Source organism: Vitis vinifera, chromosome 9, assembly GCF_030704535.1.
Source record: "Vitis vinifera cultivar Pinot Noir 40024 chromosome 9, ASM3070453v1".
In the NCBI taxonomy this organism is placed as follows: Eukaryota; Viridiplantae; Streptophyta; class Magnoliopsida; order Vitales; family Vitaceae; genus Vitis; species Vitis vinifera.
The window spans coordinates 20,861,304-20,882,384 of record NC_081813.1 but is presented as its reverse complement, the minus strand read 5'-3'; the positions used below and the strand labels follow the sequence as shown (position 1 = coordinate 20,882,384).

Here is a 21,081-nt window from a genome sequence, read left to right as displayed (position 1 = left end):
TGACACGAATAATCAGTAGTTAACATATGATTTATTTGCGATGGTTATGATCCATTTGACATGATCATGATCCATTTAATCCCTTTTCTAAAGAAAATTTTTCGTACTTTTCTTGAAGCCAAGCCTAGAGTATAATTATTATATATTGTAGATAGATAAAAAGACACCAGATCTACCTCTTTGAAACCAATGCACAGGAAAATCAAGTCACAACTCACAAGCAGAAGATTCCATGGCTGAAAAGGCACCTTCATCCTCCTCCTCCTCCACCACCACTTCTCTTGCATCCTCTGCCACCGGCCAGCCGATAAATGTTATTGGAATTTTCAGAGAAGCCATCAAAACACCAGCTAGAAATGGGAAACTTATGCTGCAGATCATGCTTCTTGTCGTCTCTCACTGCACTCTCCTTGCTCTCCTGCATCATCTGTTTGCCACGCCATTGATGGAGAAGGTTGAAGACAACTACAACAAGCCCACCGTTCACTGGGAAGATCTACGAGCTCTTCTGGGGATCGAAGTTCCTTTCCTGGTTGGGTTTTGGGTGGTTTCGATGTTTGGGATAACCATAACAATCTATGCAGCAGCCATGACTTATGCCAGAAGATCTGTATGCCTAAAGGACCTGCTCTCATGCATACAATGGAAGAAACCCATAATAACATCACTGTATGTTTCTTTTATTCCGGTAGTGTATGCCATTTTGGTTATAGGTTTGATCAAATCGATCAACCTAATCACTAGGGAAGATGCAGGGCAAGCATGGAGGGGGGCAACAGCTGTCATGGCTGCACTGCTCTACATCTACTTGACCTCAGTTTCAACTCTTGGGCTTGTTGTTTCAGTCATGGATGATGAGTGTTATGGAGCAAAGGCACTCGAAAAAGCTGTAAAACTTAGCAGCGGTAGAAAGCTCCAAGGTTTTTTCTTAATGTTGATTCTGGAACTACTAAGCATTCCAATCTACATTCTATTCTATGTTGCATCAACAGATGATGATGATGAAATTGGTGCAGTGACCCTTTTTGGTTTCGGGTTCCTTGCAACCGTTCTTTTCTGCCTAGTAAATATGTTGTCCTATGTTGTGTTTGCTGTGTTCTACTCTGAATGTAAAAAGAACAGTGGGGAGGGAATAGAGATGGGAATAGGACCTGGGTACAGCTTGGTTCCTACCAAACTACAAGAGAAAGCAGAGGCATAGCAGAATGCATCATCAAGTTCATCGCCCAGGTTTTGGAGACTCCTCAGGTTTCTCATCTGTAGATTCAATGACACCAACTGCCCTTCCTACTTCTCTTTTTCTTTGGTAGCATAAGATGGACTTTCCAAAGCCACAGTTTCTTTAGCTTGATGATGAAGTTTGAGAGTATTGTTTAGATCTTAGAGGGTGTTTATTTAACTTGATTATGAAGTTTGTCAGTATTGTTCAATAAAACCTTTCTTCACCACTAACCTGATGAGTGCTAACCTTAACATCTGACCTATCCCTATAACATAACATTAATGTATAATGTTCTGCTATAGTAAAAATGGGAAAACGGGGAAGAGCTAAAAAGGGAATTCCCAAGCCATTGTGACCGAAGAGTTGAAAGATGTCTAGATTTCAATCCCTTTCCACTGCCTCAGCAACTAATCAAAAGCATAATTCACACTCTTGTACAAGGTTGTACAAGACTTACCCAACGTGAACTTGATACACCAACTAATCCTAAGTCTAACTCAAACACAAATTCTTAACATTAGGCACTAACAGAACCCAGTGAAAGATTTTCTGAGTTGAGGTTGGATTGCTCCAATTTTGGCGCAATCCAGCCTTATGAACATGTAGAAAAACAAAAAAAAAACAAGTCATTCCCACCTAAGTAACATTTATTTTACTTAGATTATTCCTTATAGTTGAATTACTCAGCATAATCCGGGCACATATTTGATATAAGCACAACAGGAGAAAGAAAGCAACAGACTGGCCTCTTGCATCAAAGAATAAAGGAAAATGCAATTGTCACTTACTGTCCTCTGTATGTGATTTGCTTCAGTTGTTTCACCTTCTTAAAATCTGGTGCGTTGTAGTTCTTCTCCACCTCCCAAGCAAGTTGAGACATACTATTGAATGATGACTTTGCACCCTTCTCATCGGTCACTTCTCTAGGGAAAGGAATTCGAACCTCAAATACATCTTTCTGAGGAGAGGAAATACGCATGTCAAAGCCTAACCGATCAACCCATATCAGCTTTGCCTCCAATGCCTGCCACAAGAAATGGCATCCAGTGAGAAACTAAAAGCAACATAATATAAGCCCAACTTCTGGATTGCTTATTCCAAATCATCAAAGGAATGAGTTGGTCATTCAAAATCATCAAGTCAAACACCAAAGACCTATGCATGGACATGGTAACCGACCAACCATGTCTTCTTCAGGTACAATCAGAAATTCAGTTTCCTTGTTACAGAGACAATCATTAACCACTACGAATAGAAAGCAAAGGTCCATGTCTAACAAAAACCCCACAGGGCAAATATGAAGGCACATAAAATAACAAATGTCTTAAAGTAGGCATACACACACTCTAGCAGCCTGTGTTTGATACTCGAGAGAATGAGAACAAGGGTAGATGCATGATGGCAAAGTGATGCATAGGCTCAATATCACATGACAGCACTTGAGGTCCAATTTTCCAAAAAAGAATTATATAAATCACGTAATTGGGTGTTCTGGGTAGAAAATCCTTGTATTCATCTAACAAGCCAAACAGTACAAGATTCTGATGAAACTTGTGCAGATGATTTTAAGTTCTCATAGGGATCATCCTTGTAGCTCTACAAGTGCAAGAGTAGACCGAAATTTAAAACAAAAGGAAAGATATGAGATTTGGGCTACTCTATCACAATAATATTTTGCGATTTACCATTGCTATTAAGTATCAAGGACAATATTGCTAACTGAAAAGTAAAGGTATTGGGGGACTATAATCTCTCCTTCATGACATGACCTATCATCTACTTCCATTCCTCCCAGCATCATCTACCACTATCATCATGACACACTTCACCTCCACTTGTATTAATTTTAAATAAAACCAAGGCAGAAACTTGTCTCTTTTACCTAACCCAATAGCTGGGTATCCAATTGCACCTATCTAATTAAATTTCAGAATATATGGTTACTTTAGCAAGTGTTCTCTATGTCTCTTGCACTAAAACAAAAAATTTCCAGTTTATATATGGTTACTTGTCTCTTGAACATCTTCATGTGAGAAAAGGAAAGAATAAACAGAATAGGCAAAAGCGTTACATTTCTTTGTTTATTTTCAACCCTTGATTCCCCCTATTGAATAATAATTGTGTTGTCTCAATGGAGATAGGTAAGTTTGGCTAATAAACAATTTTCTTTGGCTAATAAACAATTTTCTAAACTACCAAACAGCCAAAGGTAAAATGGATAAAATAAGAAATGACAGAAGGGTTAACGTTGTTTTCCATAAAGCATTGAGAACAGGCAAACACAATTGCTAATTCAAAAGTGACCTTACGTACCACAACTTTATATAATTCTAATCTGATTTAATTAACCATTTTTATGTTAAATTCATTCAATATATCTCAAGACTGGTAATCCTATACTTGATGGGCACTCATAAGCCATAGAAAGTATGATATCAAGTTTTGGATATTCGGTCATGTCCCATGTCATACTCATATGAATGCAAAATCCTGACGGTTACTATCGTCTATTCAAATCATTGTTTAGACATTGAGGACTAGGCATGTCCTATTGATACCCCATGGGTGGTAAAACCCATCAGACTGCAAGTTCCCCACATACTGACGTGTTATTCCTGGAATGTGCTAGTGCCCTATCAAGTTGCAGAGTTTCTCTTCAAACTAAGCCTAGAAGAAATTTTAGGAACAATTTAAAATCTTTTTCAGGGGTTCAAGTTTTATATCCAAATCAGTTGGAAAAATAAACTGGAAATGATAAAAACCATAAAATTTGTGTTGGGTCCAAACCTGGAAGTCCAAATCAACATAAATGTTGCAAAACCGATTAACATCTTCCATGTTGTTGGTGTTTATCTCATCCACAAACTTCTCTGCAGAGTCTCGAAGTGGATCAGGGTTTGCAGTTCTATAATCTGATGAAGTGACCCATGTGCCTACCTGAAATTGTCATAGACATCAAATTTCCTCTTGAAACAAAATCAGCTAATATGCTCCAAATAATTACATATTAAAGCATAATAACAAGATTAACAATAAGCCAGCTGCTTAGAAAAAGAGAGGAAAAGAAAAACATTAACCAGGAAGTAGAGCAAAGCCACATCTCAAGAGAAATTATAGGTTAAACCATACAAAGAAGAGTGAAAAACCCACCATACCTCCTGGAAATCTTCCATTTGGAGTACCCGCTCCACGGAAACAACATGTAGAAGGTTTTCATCCACTTCTTTTCCAAACCTCCTTTCCCATATTGAATGAAGTTTCTGAAGAAAGAAGATATTTGAACATCCAAGTGAAAATGGTAATCTATGGCATAATTCTCATTAATATGGATACAGAAACAAACCATGCATCTAGTTTTTCTTATGTCACTAAAAGACACCAGAAACCTACTGATATGTATTATGATAGAAATAAGCTGAAGTGTATACTTATTCACAAGATTCAAATGCAGCAAATCCTCCATCTACATCAATGAGGGCCTGGTACAAGGCATATACCAAGACATTCCGGGCGCCCTCATGTCACATACATTCTTGAGCCTTCTTTTCCAGGCCATCATGCCACAGATGGACGGCCTGACACCATATTTAACATGCTCTACCCAAGCAATGACTATGTAATGCAGGATGGTTCAACAAAACCACCCCAAATTTGATGGTTCAAATATTGAGAAAATGATCAAGAAAACCCCCAGGATATGTAAAATACTAGTGACAGAAGAAAAACATGAGACAGGGACGTAGTTAACCATTGCACCTCTCCAAGTATGTCAAAGGCTGGGAACTCCAGAAAAATGCAAAGTTCTACTTGAGAATCCAAAATTTGATGCTGTCCTTCCACATCTTTAATACAAAATGGAGATTTCTATATAGAAAGAATAAGATGCAAAGGGAAGGACAAGAAATTACTCAAAGCCTTAAAGCAACAAAGAAGAACCAACAATGATTTACAAGCAGTCCCAAAACGAACCCCCAAAGACTCACTTTCAAGGGGGTATGAAATGATCCTAAAGACCTCTAGACTGGAAACCCCTTTAGGCTAGAAAATCTTTCCCCTGATTTGACAAATTCCCAGTCCATCTATGAGTCCAGCTCTCCGGAACACTCCAAAATCTCCCTCATGATAGTATCTACAAAAACCACACTTCCTATATCTAACCTTAAGCATAATCACCGCAAATCTCACAAAAGAGAGGCAACTTTTCATCCATTCCTCCATCTAGAAGACTAGAATCCTACCATTCCTATCCTACATGTTCATACGCTTTCTCAAAATCTCCCTCATGTCTCCTTTCAGTACTTCTAGAACCCTTGCAAACTGAGCCCTAGCAATGATTTTGTGAAGGCTGGTAGAAAAACTAACGGTCCATGGTCCCTAATAATATGAGTTATCCTTCTTAGGAACTAAGGAGCCAAAAGTGGAACTAGTGCTCCTATTCACAATCCCATTCTCATGGAATTTTTCAGACTTTCACTAAACCCTCCTTCAGAAACAATAGACTACCATGGTGAAACTATCCTTCCCAATCCCCCCAATCTATATGGAAAATAGCCTTGCAAGGGCAGTTGTCTCTATCTATTGCTTTTATTCTACTCCTCTCTCCCTCCAACAAGAGTATATCCAAAAAATACATCTCAAATCTACCAAGCCATGGACCTAGACTCCTCTAGGAGAAATCTTGATTCCACTTCAAGGGATATAATTGGTTCTTTACAGTTCACACCAAGGGTATTGATATGTGGTCACATAGAACACAAATAGAGGGAACAAGATTGTTAGCCAACTGATATGGTGGACAAGGCCATCATTCTGGTAATGAATACAACTGCAACAATGATTATTGAAATTTAGAAAAGACAAGGTTTAATGTGATCAATAACAAAGTATCCACCTCTTCCCCCATTCATCTATTGTAGGGCAATCTAACAAGGCATGTTATGGCTTCCATAGAGGAACGTTGTTAGCCCCTTGACACGGACCATTCGATACTAAAGGCCTCATAGGTGAGCACCTTGCACCTATAGGAGAAGCCCTGAGGAAAGAGGCAAGGTGGTGGAGGGTTTGTGGCATCAAGCTGCAACAATTGGGCGGGTGCAAGGAGCTGCGCGCACAAGGCGCACACACAGGCCACACACAGAGTGCATACATAAGCCATGCACACAGGGCACGCACGCACAGGGTGCACACACAAGCAGGCCACATGCACACACAGCAAGCCACACGCACACAGGGCCCACACACAACAAGCCCCATGCAAGCGCGCACGAAGCACGTGCAAAGCAGGCCGTGCACATGGGGCACGCAAGCAACAAGAGGGTTTCTAGAAATTAATAGATTTTTCTAATTATTTAATAAATCTATTATTCCTCCTCAAGTATCGGTGATGTCTCATCCAGAAACTTCTAAAATGGCCTGAAATGCTCTTTAAGAGAGGGGGAGGTAGGTGACTCAAGGTGAGGCATGGTGGCATGGGCGTGGCCACACCAAGGGGCCTCAATGCAAGGCCTCAGATATGAGCAACGCACATGGGGCAAGCCTTGTTAGCACCCACACATGAGCTCCACAACATGTGGTGGTGTGAAACCCATGGCCACAATGGCACAAGGCGTGACAGACTCCCCATCTGATAGTGGCACAAGGGCACAATGGCTTGTGCAAGGCAACTTGAAGAGCCATGGACGTAATATCATGGTATGTTGCTTGGGTGTGACATGAGGATGCAACAGCAACAAAGCTTACTCAAGACATGACACAGCATACTATGCACAAGGGTGCAATGCCTTGTGCACAGATGAGGAGTCATGGGTGCAATGCCATGACTCGTTGTTGTACCAAGAGGGAGTGGGATGTGGCATGGTGCCATCACGGCAATAGGAAGAGGCGTGGGCTTCAGACATGAGCAAGGGGTGGCAATAACCCTTACCAAAGCAATGCAACCATGGGCAAGGAGCCAAAGTGTGATGCAACCCATGTGCGCAATAATATGGGGTGTGGGCATAGAGACGGTCGATTGCCTCGACATGGATGAGACTCAGAACTATAGACCAAGAAGAGGGCTTAGCATGCACATGAGTTGATTATATAGGTGCACGCAACATTAGCACCTAGAGTTGGACTCGAAGTAGGATTACAAGTTGGGTATGAGTAGAAGTCTTATTCCTATTGTAATTGTAATTGTAATTGTAGTATGAGTAGGACTCAGAGTCCTAATAGGAGTGGTTGGTGCCACAACACATCAAGAAAAGTCCTAGTAGAACTAGGATGTGTACTCCTAATCTAACAACAAGTGGGTGGCAGCCACTCTATAAGTAAGGAGGATTGGGACAGCCTCCTGATAGAGATCTAGAGAGAGCGTGAACTCATCAGTACTATTGTAGGAGTCTTGCTAAAGGTCATATCTTGTATTCTTATTTAGTGAAGCAATAAAACACAAGTTCGGGTCGGTGCCCTGTTATCTAGTGTGTGCCTTGTGTGGGTTACTTAGAGGGGTGTCTAAGCATCACACAAATGCAAAAAATTATATGGAAGATCTCATGCCTGTGACAAACACCATAAAAGAAAAGTCTAGCTGAGCACCAATTAGTTAGACAAGATTCTTGAGTTGGATTAATTTCGATATTGTTGCAGTTCAGACTGCCCTATTTACTTGAGAAATTGTCTTCACCTCATATTGTATCAGTATCTCCAACACAACTAACAAATTATACAACACTCCTTTAGATACATCATTCATATGATTCAATTATATCAACTTCATAAGCCATCTAAAAAAATTGACATAAAGCTTACCTTCAAAGCCATTCTGTCTTCTGGTTTGTCAAGGCTACCTTGAATAGTACACTGTGGTGTTCGTAATCCACACTGCTCTAACTGCTTTAAACAAAAACACAATCATAACTTATTACAAACCAAAACCACTAAACCAAAAAGAAAAATTCACATGATTGTCTCTTTGTTTGCCCAAAACAGAAAAGAAAATGTAGAGAACATTAAATTTTCACACCTTTTATTCACTCAAAGAAAATGATAAACTCAAAACAACTGTGTAAAATAATTGTACAACATATAATTGAGCTGATCATTTCAATATGAGAACCAAAACATGGAAAATATAAGCTGCCACTTTTTTTTTCTTTTCTCTTCATCCTGTTTCTCAGCAACCAAACAGATGACAATAAAATCTATCCAAAAGGGAAACAAAGAAACAAGCAAGCCCCAGGAACAAGCACATTCCATGAACCAGACAAGATTGAAAAATAGTATAATTGAATTTTCCCAACAAATTGAAATGAAATAAATGACTGAACCAGATATCTTAGGTTCACTATCAAAAGAAAACATGAAAAATATAGGGTTATTTGATTAAGGTTCAGTTTTTCCGTTTCCTGATCTTTTAATCCCCTTTCCCACAAACCAAACATGTAATGCCACCTAAATAGAAACCCCCAATGAACCACCCAACGTGACAAGATAGAAAATTGAAGGTTTCCGACAAGCTTAACCGAAAAAACTACACTAGTAAACACATAAACATACATAGAGGAAGACTTCACCTGGACATGGAGGCTAGACCTCCTGTCAATGGAGAAGTGGCTATGTGATGCATTCAAGCACACGATGGGAGTCCCTTGTGGGTCAACTGCAAAGCGAACACCCACACCCAGAGGCCAACCATCTTGGGTTAAGGCAGAAAGCGTGGCAACAGAGGACAATTCCATAATGGTCCTGGAAACCTCAGCTGGAAACGGCTTATTTCTCACCAATTCCAAGTGGGCAGGCTCTGAAGCCACAGAAACCGAGCATTTCAGTGTCTGAAACAAAGATTTGCGAAATGGGGTTGCTTTTGGAGGACTGAAATGGGTTATAGTGGTGGGTTTTGAGAGAGGGAGTGAAGGCCACAAGTGGGTTGTGAGGGATTGGGTCTGAGGAAGCATTTGAGAATGGTGAATCATGGGACTCTCAAAGTCAAATGGGGTTTTTCAAGATTTCAGTGAAATGGGTATGATTTCTGGGGGTTAAGAACGAAGAGAAAAACACGAAGATGACTCAGATTCTACAGAGATTTTACAGACAGCCGAGACACAGACGAAGAGGAAGAAAGAAGAAGATGATAACAGGCTGAGGAAAGAGCTGTTTTTAACCAAATTGGCCTTTTCTTAATAAACAGAAAATAAATTATTTGCATACAATATATTGAAACATTTACAAATAATTTTTTCATATTTATATTTTGATTATTTAAATATTGAAAATATAAATAAAAAAAATTATTAAATATTTATGCAATATTCAATATATTAGTTGTTTTAAAAATATTTTTAATTACTCCAATATTTCATATTATGTTTAACTGTAGATTAAAATACTTTCAATCAATACACTTAGGTTATATTTAGTTTCAGAAAATTTAGAAAAGAAAATAGAAAGGAAAAATATAATAAAATAAAAATAAAAAATAGATTTAAAGTTGATAAATTATTTTTATATAATATTTCAAACTCATTTCACTTATTTCAATTTATTAACGTATTCACTTATTTCAATTCATTAATGTAAAGATTAAACAATTTAAAGATGCATTGGTTTGTAATTAATTTTAATGATATTTAATGACAATCAAACACGAGAAAATCATTTTTCTTAAGTGGTATTTAATTTTTGACTGAATAAAAAAAGTCAAAATTTTTATTCAATTAAAAGTAAGCTTTTAATAACAATCAATATAATTAAACGGAATATATTAATAATAATTTTATTTTAATTATATTTGTTATATCAATATATTACTCTTAATTGAATAAAAAAAATTAAATATTTTAGCTTTTTTCACTGATCATCCATAGTAGTTCCCGATAATTAAATATAGCCTTAAAAATTCTTTTCAATTGGATAATGGAATAATTTTTCTCACTATATGTTATACTCTCTTCCCAATCAATTATGCATTAATATTTTAAATAAGATTAGAATTTTAAACTTTATTTGTATGAAAGTAGAAAATATATAAATCCATTTAGCAATATTTTCAAAATAGCTCTCAGAAAATAATTTGAAAAACAATTCTTGATAATTTTTTAAATCAAAATTATATCCAAAAACTCAAATACATAAATCAATTTTCAATGATATGGTGTAAAAGTTATAAAATCTATTTTTTAGTTGTAGTTTGAACATAAGTTTTGTAAAAGGATTAATCCTTGAGTTTTGGGGTAAAATAACTTTACCCCAAAACTCTAGTTTTTTCTTATGCCCCGCCCCTGCTAGAAAATAAATTTAATTACATATATATATATATATATAGAGAGAGAGAGAGAGAGAGAGAGAAAGAGAGAGAGAGCAAACAATGACTACTAGTTCTGATATGCAATTGCAACACAAAAAGCCTTGTAGGAAAGAATCAAATAAGGCCTCCTATCATCCCTGCAAACACTTTAATATATCACAGATTCATAGCAATGGTATTCAAACTTCAATATTCCTCCTCCCTAAGAAGATATGTTACAGAGTTTTATATTAAGCCATTGATTTGATTACAATCTAACAACATCTACCAAAGTTCCTAATAAGCTATTGATTTTATTGCAATATCACAACTTCTACCATACTTCTAAGTTTCTCAAACTCATTCGATCTCTCTATGTAGCTCAAGTTCAAAAGAGATCGACAAAAGATCTGAAGCAAAATTGGGGATTGAGGTTCGTAACAGCAAGTGTATGACCCATTTGGTAGACCTACTTGAAGGCTTGAAGCTATAGAGATTGCAAGTTGACATCAACCTACTTGGTTGTGAAAAGAAAGGATGAGAAACCGGGTTTTTCCAATGGCTTTATTGGGCTGCAGCATAATCTTTCACCATTAAAATCTCACTGCATAATTTCTGAGGCAGTTGTTCTAATGCTTTTCCTTCTTGCCATGCTTGTCCTACCAACACTCCCGGTCCCACATGACGGACATATATCATAACTTGATCATTGAAAGGCCATGGATGTTTTGCTGCAATTGAAAAGAAGAAATTAATATAAGAGCTTGCCCATATCACAAATTGAATAACGAAGACAAATTATTGAAATAATTTTCTTTCAAGAACAAATTATTGAAAGATTACAAATTAATCATGCTATTATGGGTCATTGGTTCCATATCTAATGCAAATCACATGCATGATATCCCAAGCCTCATCAGAAAAACAGACAAGGGCCACTCCTTTTCTGAAAGTTTCAGTAGATTTCCCAGGGATTCATTTGTTGCAAGGGAACATTCTAGAAAAATTGTCTAAGAGAATTTCTTTGGTGCTCCATTTATTTTCATGAACATTTTACCATGGAGCCAATTTGCCATGTCCCCTTAGCTTTAGGAATAATGTAGCTTTTCACAAGCAAGGAATCACTAATAACACCAATAAAAAGACACATTTAAGGAATAACATTGCCAAGGCAAGGGCATGACCAACAAATTTCACCAAGATTTGGCAATCAAAATGTACATCATAAACTTCATGTCTCAAAATAATCTTGTTGCCTTCAATATCAGAAAATATTCCTACCTGCTTTTGGGAAGCCAGGCGGGAAGTCTTGGATATCCCAGAGCCCATCTCCAAATTCATATGCTAAATCACAGGGATGTTCTGTTGCCATTACTTCCTTACATTGTCTCACCATGAAATATAATGGATAAATGGAATTTGCAAATCCAGACAGAACCGATCCACCTGAGTATTTAGAACTTTTGTTAGATGGGAGTAATGTTTATCATAAAAAGAGTCTGGGGAAATCAACTTTCAAATTTGGAAAAATAAATCATGAATGAATACAAGCAGTCAAACTCGAAAACAGGTATAAGGCATGCATCAATATAGCAAAAAATCAAGGCCACCCTGGGAAACAGTGTTTAACCTATTCCATTGGATGGTGTTTGTGCTGTATACATTCTAAAGAGCAAAGTGCTATCACAAGAAGCAGGATATTTTTCTTTTTCCTTTTTTTTTTTTTTTTTTTGTGGAAAAGGAAAGATGGAAACATTTAGGCTGCTTTATGTGGAAGCAGATGAATACCTGCTTGGTAAATGAAGCCGTAGATGGCAACTGTCACACCCACAAAAAACTGATATCAATTTTTTTCCAAGTGTGCAGCGCTAAGATACCAACCTTCTCAAAAGCCACACGGCAAAAGCAAATGTAATCACAAGAAACAACCAATTTACGGAAACTTTCCCAACTTGTGTTAATTCTAAACTACAAGATTACAAAATTGTCTTTACAAATGCCCTAACACTTAGAGAACCCAATCCCCACTAGAGAAAATTAAAATCTGATTATTCTCTCTAATTGCTCACCATCGGTCTCTCTGTAATGCAGGAGGATTTCATAGAAGATGTCTTCCTGTTTGAATTTTTGAATTCAAATCTTTGAATTTTTAAATTCAAATCTTTGAATTCAAAATAAGAGCCTGGGGAGGTGGTTATGGAACTGCCACAACCACCCAGTTGATCACACCCCTTAGGCCAGAGGTGTATCTTCACATTGCATGCAGCCACAAGCCTATCCAACAGTCCCTTGCATGCTGAGCCACGTCTTACCCCTTCAAGATCCCTCTTGCCAATAGGTGCCTTTGCAACCACCTCATGCAACTCAGCCAAACACACCCTCCTCTAATCCAATCAACCCAAGGTCATGTCCAGTCCCCTTGTTACAAGCCAAGCCCATGCCAGTCCAGTCTTTAGCCCCTTCGCATGTGAGTGAGGCCCACATCAAACACCTTGTGTGCATGTCACTTGCTTGCATCGGTCATCTTGCGTTAGCCATGCCCATGTGTTTAGCCATATCTGATGCATCAATGCGCTCCAACGCATTAGTGCCACCCTTGTGCCATGTCTAGGCGCCCATGGTCACCAAGGCTTGTTGTCCATGCCCTTGGATTAATCTTATTGCAAGGCCCTTCCTCACCTTGCTCATGTCAGCCATATACCAACATATCTATCTCAATCTAATCATTGCAGTGGCAACCCGTGCCATGCCCAAGTCCCTCTCAATTGCAATGATGAGCCATGGCATTACACCCATGGGCTTGTCATCCTCGTGCATACCCTGTGCTAGAATCAATCATGTGTTTGAGGCCTCCTTGTTGCTGTAACACCATGCCGACATCCAAGACCCTTCTTGGTGCAGCAATGTACCATGGCTTGCCATTCCCATGCACAGGGCATTACGCCCTTGTGCAAGCTACTCATTTAAAGCATCCTCGTTGCTGCAGCAGCACCATGCCATGCCCAGGGCCCTCCTTGGTTGCAATGACATGCCATGGCATTGCACCCATGGCCCTTTGATCCACCTCAGTGTATAAGGTTGAGCACCCCTGTGCCAGGTCCGAGGAGGGGAAAGGGTACATCACACCCCATGGTTGCACACCACACATGTCGTGGAGCCCATGTGTGTGTGCTAACATACTCATCCATGTGACATGACCATGCCCAAGGCTATGCCTCAATGCCCCCTTGGTGCGACCATGTTTTGCCTTGGTGCTCACCCTGAGCCATCTACCCCCCACTCTTTTAACAGCATTTTAAGCTATTTTAGAAGTTTCTGGAGGAAACATCACCTATACTTGAGGAGAAGTAATGGATTTATTAAATAATTAGAAAAATCCAAAAATTTATCTTCAACTTTCAAATCTCCTTTTCAAGGTTCCCCCTTAAGGGAAAAATACCAGCGTGCCAAAATTCCAACCTTGAATTTTGGCCAACTTGGCTCGTGTCACCTACTGTTGTGCATGCAGATGTGAGGTACTATGCATGCAAGCAAGGGCATTGTGCATGTGGGCGTGTGGTGTTGCGCCTGCAGGCACCAGGTTCTGTGCACGCCTGCTGCGAGGGCTTGTGTGCATGGCCCTTGTGTACGCGCCTGTGCGCATGTCCCATGCACACGCTGCCTATGCACACCCAAGTGTTGCCTCCCTCAACACTTAGCCTTAGCCTTTGTGATGCCCACCAAACCTCCGGCACCTTGTCACTTTCCCAGGTGCCCTCATGAGTGCAAGGTTCTCGCCTTTGAGGCCCTTTGCCACAAAGTTAAAGAGTCATGGGGCTAACAGAAACTTATATCACTTGTCATGTTGCTCCTGATTATGCCCATGCTTGCCACAAAAGACACCGTAAGACCCACATTATGGACCGATTCAAGGACCACATCTGCTAGCTAAAGCAGATATATTTTCTAAAACTATATGAGCAATGCCTTTACCTCTCTAAACTTAGCACTAAACAAATATTTTGTACCCGCAAAAATTATGACTTTGCAACTTGAGCTCAAGCATGTTATCTAAATCTCTCCTCAATATTTCAGTTGAGAGTAATAACAATGAAAAATAGAATAACAAGTGAATAAACTAGTGAGAAGATAGAACTAGCATCTATTGAAGACAATATGCAAGTCATGAGATATTTTTTCACCTAAGACAAAGATTAACAACCAAGAAGTTGGTTCAACCTGAAGGTACTACAAGATTAAGGTGAAAACTGAAAGGAGTGTCGAGCAAGGCTGTGAGAAATGTTATAGCAGTCTATATTGAAGAAAAGAGATGCTCCTAAATAGGGAATAGCAGTAGAAAAAAATTGAAGTAGCTGACCTCAAGTAGTAGACATGAGAAATAGTTAAGTTCATTTGAGCATTTCTCACTTCCATCTAATCCTGTCTTTTCCAGTCTCTAACCCGTTAATTTCTCCAACTGAAGTTTAAATCACCTCCATACTGACGAAAGTTTCTGTTGGAGGATCTTTCATCCTCTTTTCCCTTTTCTCTTATAGTTATTCAAGGAAAAAGAAGTGGTTTTTCTAATGCACATGGATTTCCACACGATTTCCATATGAATAGATGTTACACCTTTGATTGGGATACAACACTACATAAAGAATACCATCATAGAATTTTTTTCATTCAAAAAATTTTTTTTTGAAGCATCCATGAATTTGGATGCATTTCTAAGATGTATAAAATGTTTTACAGAATATCCATGAGACACAATCCATGACCACCATACACATCTTAAATTTGAAAGACTAGTATAGATTTGGCACTGCACTCAGAATCACAAAAAATTATAGCCTTACATAACAATTTAACAAAACTAAGTTTAACTATCGTTACCTGTTTTATACGTAGAAAAGATACTGAAAAAGTTCCAACTTCTGAAAATTCAATTGAATTAAATAAGTTCAGCCAAGAAGTTCTCAATTATTCTCTACTTCAATTATATATCCAATCACTAACTAAGCATCTTGGTGAACCAACTTCCCTATTTTAAAGCCAAAAATATACTAGAGAAACTCAAGATCATTAAAACCTGCATCATCCATCACAACCACAGAAGAGTGACAAGTACCTAACTACACGAAGACTTACATCCAAAAAAGAATATATTAAGCAATGTAACAGTTCTCTTAGGGCAGATAAATTTACCAATAAATCTTCCATAAGCCTTCCCATCCTTGCAACAAAATATAGCCTAATACAGGACAAGAAAAGGAAAAAATCTTAAAATAGACAAAATTTGCTTAACTGAAATGTACAAGGAAAGAAGGGGAAATAGAGAAGTGGAGAGAGAGAGAGAGAGAGAGAGAATAGATGAGAAACAATGGAATAAAACGTGCCAAAAATAGAGTAGAGAATTTACCTTCTTGAAGAAATTTATCCAAGAAATAGGCAGTGGTCCTATTTTACAACATTCAGTATCAATTTCATGATTCTGGAAGTCATCACATTTTAAACATAAAAAATGATAACAACAAAAGAACTTCAAATACATTAAAACAAATAAATTCATTTTTTTACATATGTTTACATTGTAATACAAGCTATCAGAATAAGTGACTAAATCTATACTTATAGTAAATTCATCATTAAACACAGGCATATCAAATTGAAATTGATCTGAAGACATTGTGTATTGTTCCAATTTTTTATTGTCAAAATGAACCAAAAGGTGATTGACTCATATTTACTCCTTTTCTTCACTCTTTTTCTGCGCCAAAACTGAATCTAGACAGCTCTTGATTAATTTTCTTCTTCTCATGTGGCAAATACTAGAAAGATTATGTGGAGCCTCCCATCCTCAGCTGGAGTCCTCCCTGCATCTGATTTATTCTGACTGTTACATGGCAGTTTCAAATAAAGAAACTCCATTTATGTTCCCATGAGATAAGATTTAAGAAAATCACCCCATAGCTTGAGGTTTTCCCAGGCTAAGGAAAAGTTTTTTTCCCCAGCCAATTGAGGCCAGAGTTAGCCCATAGTAGACTCCATTAATATGTTGAATGCCAATATATGTTTTAACCCCAGATGCCACCCAAGAGTATTCTTGCCAAAAGGGCTCACTTTTCATAGTAGCCCAAGAGGGTTAGAAACATCACTCCTATCCCATTCACCACCTCAAGCGCTGTAATGAAACATACAGATATGAAAAAAGACAGCACCAGGAATTTCAACCTCAAAGAAATGTTGGTGTAGAAAATAGCATCCCAAATTGTTGCAATGTTGCCATTGCCAAGACCCAAAAGGGATGTCTTTCTGGAATTCTTGTCTTATGCATAATTGCTTTCCATATCCTAACAGCATTTAAAAAAATAAAGCAAAATAAAATAACTAGGGAGCTGTTGCAGCTGAAACTATAGATTTTGATTCAATATTTTTCTCAAAGGAAGACAGGTAGTGTACCACGACTCCTCAATTGGAGCATGACTCCATTTTGTGATCCACCAACACCACATTCCCCCCAACCCAAATATGGGAATAAAATATTAGAGGAGACAAGCATTGATCATGTCACAGATGAGGATAGGTAATAGACAAAAAGCATAGAACAACTACTGGTACTACCACTAATAATAAAAATAAAAATAGTAATATGATAATAACATAACAAAAACAATGGTTAAGTTAATGATAATAATATGTATACTGAATTAATGTGCTTTTTCTTTTGAAGCTTAACTAAAATATGCTAGACATAAAAGCAGAATTCAAATGGATTACCTCCACTTTTTCGGCAATTCCAAAATTCTAGTGACATAACGCCATCTTCACTAGACAACAACTTAGATGCAATTTTCTTTGCTAACATAGGATCCTCAAATCGTATTCCAGCTATCTGCCAAGCTCTTGATATAAGTCTGCATTAAATTTTTGAAGGATAACCATGATTCAAAGTCAAACTGTGCAACAATTTTCAGCACAAAAAATTCTATGAAAAAAATTCTATTGGCTCATATTGGAGAAAAGAAATTACTTTCAATTGGATCACAACATAACAAATAACCAAATTAGCTTGAAAATTTTTAGTGAGAACTAACCTAGGTTTTAGTAAGTGCAGCAACCGATGACGCCTTTCCTCAGGAATGTCTTCAATTTTTTTCCTGAAGACCACAAATGAAATTTAAAAGTGAAACCAACATAACAATTATCTGCACCTCACAATAAAAGCAAAGTTCTAAAAATCTTATCAAAGGTATTTCCACTCATATAGAGATGAAAAGCCTAAGAATCTATAAGTAAGGCCCATCTTGTTATAGTAAAGTGAAAAACAGAATACAGGCATATATTCTATTATATCAATCGGACACACTAACTGTAAAGTATTGTTCCACTTCCACCTTAAATGGTTGACACCTTAGGCATCCTAGGAGATAATACCACACAATCATGTCCTCGGACAAGCCAAGCCCTTGAGTTGTTTAAGTAGGTTATGATGACATTTGTCCTGATAATTGAGAACAAGTGTTTTGGACTGTCCATAGTCAGCATCTCAGCAAATTGGACAAAGTTGACCAGTCCAATAATTTACCTATAGATACAGGATTAAAAACCACATTCCACCTTAAATTAGCTGTTTGACTTATATGTTGTGTAATCCATTATAAAAGCAAAAAAGAAAAAGCACATGAATAATCAAATAAAAGACAGTGGAAAGTTTGTGAAATAGTAGAATAATTTAGTTGATGCCAGCACGCCCTAATAGTAAAAAAGAGTAGACTGTCTAAAATGGTGTCTATAGAACGATAAGCGTCTAAGCAGCTACAGTCCCAATACTTTTTAGCATTCATTTCAAAATTAGCTATGCAGCTTAAAAGCTCCTTAAATTTGCATTATAAATGTTTATAGCAGAACAATACATCCTTTGATGATGGAAGAGTGTTTTCATAGATACAAGTTCAAGACAAATACATCCAAATAATTGAACAGAAATCATAGCACTCTCAATATATCCAAATAATTGAACAGAAATTATAGCATTCACAACATTATATTGAGAGTGCTGTGGTCTGGGACCAGAATCTTATACAACTACAATTTTCAATATTATTTAAGAACATACTTAGGCATTGTTTGGCCAACAGTTCAGAAGTACTTTTTCTTCCTTTGAAAAACCAAAAGTGCTTGGAGTTTGGCTCTCATAACCAGGAAAAGTAGTTCTTGAGCATATGGCTCTTATAGACTTCCATAATGTTTTTCCTTTCCCTCATTTTGATTGCTGATAATAAATAAATAGCTCTGAAGGACAGGAGTGGTAAAAAAAAATGAGAATCTCATGTTTTCATGTTTGTGTAATGCTAAATGACACAAGGCAACTCTCCAAATTGGTTCTCCAACTGGACACAACCAATAACAAAGCCCTAGAGTCGGGCTCTTAAGTTTTGTTTCCAATGAAGAACGTTTGGAAATCGTGTGTGCAGCCAAAAGTAAGCTTTTGCGCTTGGGAGGCATCTTAGGGCAAAGTTTTAACCTTGGACCAAATTAAAAAGAGGAGACGGGCCTTAGCAAATAGATGTTATTTTTGTCAAGTGGAAGAGGAATCCATTGATCACCTCCTTCTTCATTGTGAAAAGACAAGGCATTGTGGGAGATGCTTTTCACTCTTTTTGGAGTGTCTTGGATATTTCCGTTCTCGGTTAGAGAAACCCTATTGGGTTGGAACGGCTTCTTTGTGGGAAAAAAGCGCAAGACAGCTTGGAGAGAGAGTCCTCTTTGCATTTTTTTAGACAGTTTGGAAGACAAGGAATAGAATAGCCTTTGAAGATGAGGTGTTGTCCATCCAAAGGTTGAAAACTTCTTTTCTTAACTCACTTTGGCCGGAGACTAAATTGTTTATAAAAGATGGTCCATCGACCTTTTTGGAGTTTATGAATTGGGGGGTTCCCATTGAGGGAGGGGTTGTTTTTTTTTGTATATCATTCTGGACAATTTTTTGTTACACTCGTTAAGGGGTGAGTATTTTCCTTTCTATTTTGTACATTTTGAGTCGCTATTTTAGCGCCTCTTCATAATATATATATATATATTATACTTTTTTTTGTGATATCCCACTTTGGATAAGCAAAGAAGTTCCTAATACCATATATATATATATATATATATATATATATATATATATAGGTTCCTCTTAACCATCTAAACACCTTTTGAAGTCATGAGAGTCCATTGAGTCTAAAGCGAACAATATCAACATAGGAGGGAGCGGTTGTTACACCCGAACCTCAATGTATGTCTTTGTCTATCGGTTTGGTCCTACAATCTTGTGGGATACCACATCCTCGTTGTGTCTCTTAAAGCAGATATTATCTAAATGGGAGAGAGGGGTTAGTTATTTTTTTAATGTTATGTTAAGAATTTTGAAGCTTTTATAGTTCAGCATTTTTCTTCATGTTTTGGTGTCTCAACTAAACAAGATAACTGTATCCAGCACAATTAAGTGGCGGTTTTAGTTTCTATCTTCCAATTACTGAATAATCAAAACGTACCAAGTTATGCTACAAAAATCCAAATCCAAACAAATAGATTAAAAAACACATTGGAATAATGTAAGTCACCAAGTAGTTGAATTAAGCATGACAAGCTCCAACTAGTGAACAAGCTATGGTCCAAAAGTTTAATCTCCTTTCCTCTCCAGCATTTCTCAGAAACCAAACACATTCTATACCACCGAAGTTCAAATTCAGGCAAATCGAACAAAGAACGAATCAAATCAATGAAACTCACCAAAGATAAGAAGCTGGATTGTAAGAAGTAGGGTCCAACGGAATCAGCTCCTTAGGAGGATCGAGAAACGCGACCACATCCTCCTCATCCAAATAAACTCTCCTACCAGCACTCAGGACATCATAGGGCTTCTCATCCCACGCCGTCCCACCATTCGCTCTCTCGCCTCCGTTAACGGCCCTGATCACCCCACAGAAAGAGCTCACTGCCCTATGTCCATACAACTCTGCACCTGAAACATCAAAACAAGAACAAAATTCTCCATTTGGTTAGGGAGAAAGAGAACGAAAAGAAGAAACCCAACTCAATAACTGCATTATCATTGAAAAAACCCATTAAAAAATAATCATTTCTTTCTTTCTTTTCCTTTCTCTTATTTTCTTTTCTTTTCTTTTCTTTTCTAGGCGGCCAAACGGAGCGGAGAAACCTTTGAAATTTGGAAACCCTAGGCGTGGCAGTTGAAATGAGAAGTCGATTTGGCGGCAAAGAGGCCGCTGCCATGTAACAGTCGTTGCCTTCATCCTGGGAGTGAAAGTGAGTCCCATGGAGTTGGGTTAGGGCTCAAAACTTTTAAAATGGTCCCCTTTTAGATTTTTTTTTTTTCATTTTTAAAAATAATAAAATAAGTTTTCTCACAAAAAAAAACGCTTAGATAACCAAAAAATTATTTTATATTTTTTATTCTTAAAAATAAAAAATTGTTTTTATAAAACATTTTATTTTCATTTGTTTTCTGTTTTAAAAAATAATTATACAAATATGTAAAATAATTAAAAATAAAATATCACATATAAAAATTATTTTTAAAACATATTTAAAAAATATTAAAAATAGATTA

At 37.4% G+C, this 21,081-nt stretch overlaps 2 protein-coding genes across 2 annotated transcripts; both read right to left on the bottom strand.

Moving 5' to 3' along the window:
* Positions 1-1,851: 1,851 nt before the first annotated feature.
* Positions 1,852-9,403, bottom strand: LOC100260424 (glutamyl-tRNA reductase-binding protein, chloroplastic). Its single transcript, XM_002274536.5, has 5 exons — positions 8,776-9,403; positions 8,012-8,092; positions 4,378-4,482; positions 4,010-4,159; positions 1,852-2,246 (listed from the first exon to the last, which is right to left on the bottom strand). Exons 1-5 carry the CDS (start codon positions 9,172-9,174, stop codon positions 2,007-2,009), a joined length of 975 nt encoding a protein of 324 aa, XP_002274572.1. The 5' UTR covers positions 9,175-9,403; the 3' UTR covers positions 1,852-2,006.
* Positions 9,404-10,606: 1,203 nt separating this feature from the next.
* Positions 10,607-20,814, bottom strand: LOC100243398 (uncharacterized). The gene is made up of 8 exons (XM_002273665.5): positions 20,671-20,814; positions 20,244-20,475; positions 17,561-17,623; positions 17,244-17,380; positions 15,886-15,923; positions 15,672-15,717; positions 11,766-11,930; positions 10,607-11,215 (listed from the first exon to the last, which is right to left on the bottom strand). Exons 1-8 carry the CDS (start codon positions 20,786-20,788, stop codon positions 11,049-11,051), a joined length of 966 nt encoding a protein of 321 aa, XP_002273701.1. The 5' UTR covers positions 20,789-20,814; the 3' UTR covers positions 10,607-11,048.
* Positions 20,815-21,081: the final 267 nt, after the last annotated feature.

Coding starts and splice junctions, on each gene's coding strand:
- LOC100260424 (XM_002274536.5), bottom strand. CDS start 9,174: ATGATTCACCATTCTCAAATGCTTCCTCAGACCCAATCCCTCACAACC. Junction 4,160..4,377: donor AAATGGAAGATTTCCAGGAG/GTATGGTGGGTT, acceptor TGACAATTTCAG/GTAGGCACATGGGTCACTTC. Junction 2,247..4,009: donor ATGTTGATTTGGACTTCCAG/GTTTGGACCCAA, acceptor TTCTTGTGGCAG/GCATTGGAGGCAAAGCTGAT.
- LOC100243398 (XM_002273665.5), bottom strand. CDS start 20,788: ATGGGACTCACTTTCACTCCCAGGATGAAGGCAACGACTGTTACATGG. Junction 15,718..15,885: donor GGATAAATTTCTTCAAGAAG/GTAAATTCTCTA, acceptor GTCCTGTATTAG/GCTATATTTTGTTGCAAGGA. Junction 11,216..11,765: donor GCCTGGCTTCCCAAAAGCAG/GTAGGAATATTT, acceptor TTTCAATTGCAG/CAAAACATCCATGGCCTTTC.